This window comes from Mchenga conophoros, linkage group LG10 (assembly GCF_057382185.1).
Source record: "Mchenga conophoros isolate Kocher_MC1m ecotype Shallow Benthic linkage group LG10, M_conophoros_male_GT1.1, whole genome shotgun sequence".
NCBI classification, from domain to species: domain Eukaryota; kingdom Metazoa; phylum Chordata; class Actinopteri; order Cichliformes; family Cichlidae; genus Mchenga; species Mchenga conophoros.
In genome coordinates, this window is record NC_140535.1 from 10,511,539 (window position 1) to 10,519,339 (window position 7,801).

Below are 7,801 nucleotides of genomic sequence, written 5' to 3' on the forward strand. Positions count from 1 at the left end.
AGAACTTCAGTGACTGTACCATCATAAACCAGAGTTCTTAGTCCTCTTAGTCCTGATTTAACAGTGTTTACTAAAAATGTTTGACTTTTTAAAGCAATAGCTGTGGAAAGAAGTTAGAGGTTATGTGAACCAGCACTCACAGCTGGGAGCTACCGTGTACAAACAAAAGAGCCTTGTCTTGTTGCCCTCAGAGCAGACGTACTACTGCAGTTTCTCCATGTCTTCTTCAGTGTCCTGCTCAGGGGCATTTCCGCTATGGTGGATGACAGCAGTGAGGTCACTGTATCAGATTCTTGACCATATTTGCTGCTATGGTACAAGCTTTATTTGCAGCACACGCTTGTTTTTAACTGTGACCAGTGTTGCACCATAGATGAATGAGTTTGTTTCTGTACTTTTCTATACGGCAGTACACTGCAAATTCCTTGTAGCTTGACAAGATTTATTGTCTTAATTTTAGCCAGATTATCTTGTCCATCTTGTTTTGAACATTACAAGCTAGTTTCCAGTCTCATGTGTTAGATGATTAGACTTGTTTCAAGTATATATTACTTTGTTTCCTTATTTAGTCTGTATATCTAAAAATGAACCATTTTACATTTATTTCAAGCAAAAATAGCTTTTAGATAGAGTGTAAAACAAAAATTATCTCAAAATAAGAAACATTCACCTTTTTCCTTGAAATAAGAAAGTCACTCATTGGAAGGTATTTATTTCAGGTTTTTAAAGAAAGGACATCTTCAAGGTTATATTTTGTCATAACATAGACACTGTTTCTGAAATTGACTGGGTAATATGACGTAAAATCAAGTAGGTCTTCAACATCAGTCAGTTCAGTTGCTTGGGCAAGGTTGGGAATTGCAATTTCATAGGCAAGAAAGTCTTTGTTGAAACCCAAGGTTTCATACACCTGGTATTCAAAACAATAAAGTACACTATTAACAATAAAAATGTTTTTTACAAGTCCAAAGATAGGGTTTAAACCATTTGCTGAAATGAGTATAAGAGACCTGTCACAGATGTATTTGTTTCCATGTAAAATAAGCCACTTTACTCTAACGGCATGATGTATAGCATCTTCAATCCCCAAAAAATCTACAACCTTTGATTGCAAATGGTCCATATTAGCAACCTCTGATACAGGACCTAGTTCTTTCTCATTTACAAATATCGGATGCTCAGTTCCTGCTTCACTTTGGCAACACTCCAGCAGCTGATTGTGGTTTACAAGAGACTTGCACACATTCTTAAAGTTTAATTTGGATGACCATTGTTTAAAAAAACTGTGTTTAGACTCGAATCTCATGCACATATGACGTATTACAGGTCCCAGGGCAATAATTTGAGAGGGAAGATGCAGCATGTAATGTTGCTTTGGTATTACATTTTTTTCTGGGAATAGTTGCCTGAATTGTTTAAGATGATCTTCTATCATTTTTTTTAGTTTGGACACAGTTTGTAAAGACACAACTGGGGCAAAAAGTATTTTAACAATTTCAATTAAATCCAAAATAAACTGGATAAAGGGATTTTTCTCTACAACACTGTACAATAAGAATGGCAAAATCTTGATCAATATAAGCATTTGTCCAGAGGATTGTTTGAGTCTGTTGTCACTTGAAGCTAAAGTAGCAATACTAATTGGTGAAGGCTTGTCACGTATGTCCACTGATGAAAAAGGAAAGTTCTGCATGGCAGAATTAAACAAGTCCAAATCCAAATTTCCAGATAAAACAAGGTATTTCAACACACACTTAATTTCCATTGGTGCCACTCCTTCAAGAATTACATGCATAATATCCTGTGGCATCTGCTCTATGAGATTAAAACCTGGGAAATCAACTAATTTGCTTTGTCTATTTATGCCAAAAGTCGTTTTGAGCGAGGATTTCAAAAATTCGGTAGTTGCCCTTTCTATTTCAATGCACTGCCTAATGTGTCCGTCCAATGTCCGTCTGGTGAAACTATGTTCATTGAAATTTTCTTGCATTTCATCAAAAGTACACTCACAATGACGACATTTGCTATACGCAAAACCAACTCCTTCCTTAAATCCTGCAAGCTCATGCTGGGCAAGAGTGTCTCCACACACAGCAACAACTGCTCCGTTTAAATAAAATTCCCCATTGACAGTGTTAATCATAACACCATCGTACAGTAACTTCAAGTCCTCATTGATTCTCCGCAGTATTATATCTACCCCACACTCATCTATGTTCCTAGACTTTGCGATTGCGAGAAGTCTGATGGAAGCCAACTTTGATCTAAACTTAGGGTCTATGTTGCCTAAGGTGTAATAAAACATTAGTAGTTTATTTACACTCGCACGTGACCCTAGGGGGTTACACATTTCTATCTCATCAGAATAGAGTATCAGTTGTAAAGCAGAGTTCTTCTTTGAAAACAGTGGGTGGGTTTTGAAAATAATTCCATCATTAATGTCATACAAAAAACTGCCGTTGGGGCAACTCTGAGGTCCAGCACTGAGCATGTCAAATAGTCTTGAATTGGATAAAAGCTGTTTCAAACTTTCAATCAAAGGAATGTAGTAGAAAGACTTGTTTTTGATTGCAAGAACTCTCGATTCTCCCTTTTTAACTCTACAGGCATAATTGGAAATGATGATCTCCTCAGGTGTGACAGGGTTGAAATGCATCTGTGTTACACGGTCCTGTAGGTTTGAAGCTGCACATATGGGAAAGGGATCCTGAAAGTTGTCCAGTGTTGAAAGAACTTCTTGTTGTAAAGGTCCATTGCTGTCAGGTTGCCTTTCAAGGATGGTCTTTATTTTTCCCCTCAAGGACGTCAGAAGAGCTGTTTGATACTGTTGGACACCAAGGACAATGTTGTTGACACTCCTCTGATGGAGGAAAAAAAAACACATCAGAGACATGAAAGCGTAAATAGAAAATATAACAGAAGCAAAATGCAACTCTATTTCTTTAGCTCAAATTAATGAGCCACTGAATGTTGTAATTTACCAGTGGAGCAGTAGAAGAAGAAATCAGCCAATAATTGGCATTGTTTTGCATGACATGCCACATGCATGACTCACGTGGCACAAACACATTGCACCGAGCAAGATGGAGGAGCATGAAAGGTTACAACAGAAAAAGTGAACAAATGATTGCCTCATTTATTTTTTTTATGTAATTCTACTTCATTTGTCTTTTATGCCTAAAAGTAAACACATTTTACACTGTTAAGCCTATTTTAAACTGTTGAGTGTGCCCAGAGTTACATACATTGCAGTGAACTGCACAACTCTTGTGCTTAACTTCTTCGTAATGTACATTTGTTCTTAATAACTTATATAGGTGAAAGTAATAGCTGAATAAAACCAGCGATGAAAAACAATCAATTAATTGCAAAGATAGTGGACAGATTATGAAAAAAAAATCATTAGTTGCAGCCTTACATTGAACCAGACTTATTAACAAGTTAACAATGACACCCCCATAATATCAGATGAAGCAGTACCTGTGATAGGTGGCATTGCTCCCGCACACCAATAGCAAATGCAGCTGCACATCTGGCAAGATCAACAGTTTCTCTTTTACCCTACAGGACAAAAAGAAAAACAATTGTGTAAGAAAAATGACTCACTCAGAATGTGTTTCAAATTCCACCAGATGCAAAACAAAACAAAGAAATATTCCAAACTGTTGTACATTTTTGCTATTAAAAGATTCATACTACAATGGATAGCTAATGAAGCTGCAAATGTTATGAACAATTTAAGAGTTATTTAATGAAACTTAACCAATCTTTATGGAATCTACTCTGAAGTTAACTGAAAGAAAAATTTGAAAGCTGCTTGGTTCATGGAGCATCTAACAACAACCAAGGCAGGTACACAACACTGGTAAATAAGTTTATTTATTATGTTTAAGTATGGTAACTAAGCCTACATTGTTGTGCAAGCCTGAATTTCAGCGGATTCATGCATTTGAAATTCAGCACTGGCCTTCATACCTATTAAAATATTCTAATCAAGTAGTTTATCTTAGAAAACACATAACTTTAAAACTATAATTTTCACTTGAACTGAGTACATTTCTGAATTGGGGTAACTGTGCTTGGTTAAGGTTAAACAACACACATACATTTAAAAATTCGCGCGCGTACACACAGAAACACATAAAGTACATTACCTGATTCTGACGAGGTGTTTGAAGCTCAGCCGCGTCTTGCTCCATCACGTTCTGACTTTCCTGTCGCTCCTCCTCCAACACCTCCGATGTTACTGGGGGGTCTAGTGGTGGTGGCTCTACTTCAGTGCCATTGCCATTGCTAACAGTTTGTCTGGGTTCGGCAGTATAGTCGGCAAAAATGGCTGTACCAAAATTTTCGCCTCCTAATACATTTGGTGTGGTAGTAAAGTTATTTTGATTTTATTTGTCTACTTATTTTTTTAAACCTATTGTAGGCGTTGGGTGAGCTTCGCAGAATTTTGGATCCCCACAACAACAAGTTCATCAGTCAAGTAAAACTGAGATGGGAAGAATTCTGCTCCAGGGTAGAGTTCTACGGTGTGTCAAAGAAGGCAATGAATCCACCAATGACCATGGACAAAAGTAAGTTTTACCATTTGAATACAAAGTTCTCATCTTAAAATTTATGTTTATGAAGGTTTGTTTCTGCTTTGTCCAGCTGAAGCCCACCTTGCACTGATGAAGGCTCTTCCTCTTTCCCACACCTGCCCATCCACCAAAAAAGATGGGGAATGCTTCTGAAGCATTTCTACATGTCCTACATGTAAGTTTTATAAAATTTGCTTATAAAGATCTACAGAAAATTTGGCAAACAAAATATTTCGGTCAAACATGACTCAAAAATGCTTTTTCAGTTTCAGCCGAAAGACTTAAATCTATAATTTATTGTTTTCATTAATTTATAACGTATTTAATGTACACGAGTGTGGTCACATAAGGAGTCGCTTGATAAACCATAAGTCAAAACTACTATAAAATGTGTGTAACCAACAAAGAACAGGATAATGACATCTCCAACGTTATGACCAAATCCCAGCAAAAAAACATACAATTAACATAAGATGTTGACTGTCATGTCTTTTGTGTCTTGCAGCCTACAGAAGATCCAGATGCTGTCCTCCAGAAACGAAGCTTGTCATGTCCAGTAGTGATGTTCGATGGCTGCAAGTGTGTCATTGCTGTTGGTAATTTACCAGTTACAACATTTGACAAAGAAAAAATTGGTGAGGCTATGATATATGTGATGGCATACTTTTATGCACTCCATCTGACTTACCCCAAATGCGTGGCAACCCTGCTGTCTGTCATTCAGACAGAAGTTCTCCAGGATGCCATTCATGAGCATGACACTACATCATCTTACAGAAAAGCCCTGGCAGAATGGCATGCATTTATTGGAAAGTAGTGTGTAAATTTCAGATAAGATTAGGAGAGGGCACTTCTGTTTTGTTTTTGTTTGTTTGTTTTTTCAATCTGGGTCTTATTTCTAAAATGGAAAATGTTCATTTACTCACCCAGACAAGTTTTGTGGTATTTGGTGTCATTCGGAAGAAATTAGAATCTTTGTGGTCTTCCTATGTCACTCGTCAATTTTAATGGGGCAATGGCGAAACCTCTAAGGCTATCGAAATGTTGAAACCACTTAAACTCATAATGTTGGACCTGTACTGTTCAATTGTATCTTTATTATCTGCAGGTTATTGTTAAAATGGACAAATAAAGATGGACACTTTTACTCTGTTTCAGTTTTGTTTTGTCCTTAATCAGCAATATAATCTTAAAGTAGTGTTTAGCTAAATTTAAAAAGAAGAAATATCTTTAAAATGATTTAATGTACTAGTTTTTAGATTATTTGCCTTGATTTGTTTGTTAGAATAAGTGTTTTATGCCTATTTTCAGATTTAATTTCTTCAACATTTTACTTAGAACAAGTGGTTAAAGCTTATTTTAGGTTTCAAGCCATGATTGGTTGCTTGGAATAAGTGTAAAAGACTTATTTTTAGCTTTATTATCTTTATTTGTGGCCTACAATCAGTGGTTAAAGCTTATTTTAAGTTTCAATTGTTCTAATTTGTTGCCTGTAATAAGTGTAAAAGACTTATTTTTAGCTTTATTATCTTATTTGTGGCCTACAATAAGTGGTTAAAGCTTATTTTAAGTTTCAATGTTCTGATTTGTTCCCTGGAATGAGTGTAAAATACTTATTTTTAGCTTTATTTAAATCTAGATATTGTTCTTATTTCAAGAAATCTTATTAAGAAAAAAACACTTACCCCATGGGCAGATAATTTCACTTGTTTTAAGCAAATCTTCACCAAAAATAAGTGTATTTTTCTAGTATTAAGGAGGTGGGTTTTTGCAGTGTATTATTAAACTTCAGCATGAAAATTGCTTAGAAAACAATATTGAAGAAGTGATTCCTCTCTAGGAATACTTGGAATCTCATCAAAGTTTTCTTCTCCAATCAGTCTCTGTCTCCAGCCAGGATTTTGTGTGCCACATGCCAGAGACTGTTGAGGACCCGTGGGGGAGTGAAAAGTGAGTACAATGGACAAAGGCATGTGTGGCACCTTACATCCATTTTTTCTCTACCTTGCAGCTATTATTGTATGAAAGTGCTGTCGACAGCTTTTGCACTGCACCATGACTTCTCAAACAATGGGAAACTTACCTTCCTTTTCTACATGGAAATAGTGATGCCTGCAAACCTAAAGAAAAGATCTTGATCACGTGCAATAAAGATGCCCCTGTATCTTGAAATTTACTTTCGCCACTCAAGAATTTAGGATTATGAAAAAAAATGCTTTTACAACAGCACTAAAATGTGCCAAAGTTGGGTCTGATGATTGCTCATGATTTTACTTCCTCATCACTACAGACAAGTATTGCTGCATGTCAGTTAAAATTAGCACGCAATAATAAATAAAGTCTAATAACTAAATAAATTGGTCCAGGAAAAAATAATAATAATGTAAAATGTACAGTACAGTACAACCAAGGCAAATTTCTCTTACGCAGAGAAATTTTAAAATAAACATAACCAAGGTGAAAACAATCTTGCTCCTTATAGGAATATGCTTCGTCCTATGAATAATCTCGCAGCGCTTACCGGGTAGCACTTGCTAATACAGCCTGTTAATAATATGGTACTACTGGTGTAATAAGGTAGAAACAGAGGGGTAATAATATGGAAACATAAAGTATATACTAATACCATATGATAATAGTATATGTCAAAATATCAACCAATATTACCTCATTAGGAGGTTACTACCACATAAGGTTATAAAAGTTCTAGTCCACAGTCAATACAATGCTATTGCTTGCAGGTTATTATATTGTTAACAATATGTTGCTATACTATTATTAATTGATTGCAGAATAATTTGTTATAGGCAAATATTATTACATTTTTGCCTTCATTTTCTGGCCTGTCATTACCCAGTTAAATAAATTTCAATGTAATATTACTCATCCATCCATTACTACTTGGCATCCATCCTCTAAATTACTGTCATTTTGCAGCTGTGCTTGGTTGCTGGATTGTAGCTTGACTACCAGACATTTAAACGGTTGTTTCTGTCATTTTCATGAGCATTTATATCTTTTTAAGAAAGGCTAGAAGCCTCATAAGCTGAGAAGGTAGCTGACTGTTTTGGCTGTTGTGCATGCGCATTGTGGATAAAGCTTTGAGAAACTATGCACATGCAGATGTTATGGGTCTATTCTTTTCACATTTTTTGTGCTTATATTCCAATCCATGCATGCATATTTAGGATTATTGTGAATAAAGAATACAGTATGCG

The 7,801-nt window shown here is 35.8% G+C and overlaps 1 protein-coding gene and 1 pseudogene across 2 annotated transcripts; one reads left to right on the forward strand and one right to left on the reverse strand.

Moving 5' to 3' along the window:
• Positions 1 to 201: 201 nt before the first annotated feature.
• On the reverse strand, positions 202 to 4,392 carry LOC146565386 (uncharacterized). The gene is made up of 4 exons (XM_085290160.1): positions 4,155 to 4,392; positions 3,481 to 3,561; positions 1,551 to 2,860; positions 202 to 253 (listed from the first exon to the last, which is right to left on the reverse strand). The coding sequence occupies exons 1-4, from the start codon at positions 4,197 to 4,199 to the stop codon at positions 202 to 204; spliced, it is 1,488 nt and encodes a 495-aa protein (XP_085146286.1). The 5' UTR covers positions 4,200 to 4,392.
• Positions 4,393 to 4,429: 37 nt separating this feature from the next.
• LOC146565387 (uncharacterized) lies at positions 4,430 to 5,688 on the forward strand (annotated as a pseudogene). Its single transcript, XR_014894227.1, has 3 exons — positions 4,430 to 4,577; positions 4,654 to 4,758; positions 5,089 to 5,688. The product of XR_014894227.1 is annotated as an uncharacterized LOC146565387 (transcript).
• Positions 5,689 to 7,801: the final 2,113 nt, after the last annotated feature.

Coding starts and splice junctions, on each gene's coding strand:
- LOC146565386 (XM_085290160.1), bottom strand. CDS start 4,199: ATGGAGCAAGACGCGGCTGAGCTTCAAACACCTCGTCAGAATCAG. Junction 3,562..4,154: donor AAACACCTCGTCAGAATCAG/GTAATGTACTTT, acceptor TTTGTCCTGTAG/GGTAAAAGAGAAACTGTTGA. Junction 254..1,550: donor AAGATTTTGCCATTCTTATT/GTACAGTGTTGT, acceptor CATCCACCATAG/CGGAAATGCCCCTGAGCAGG.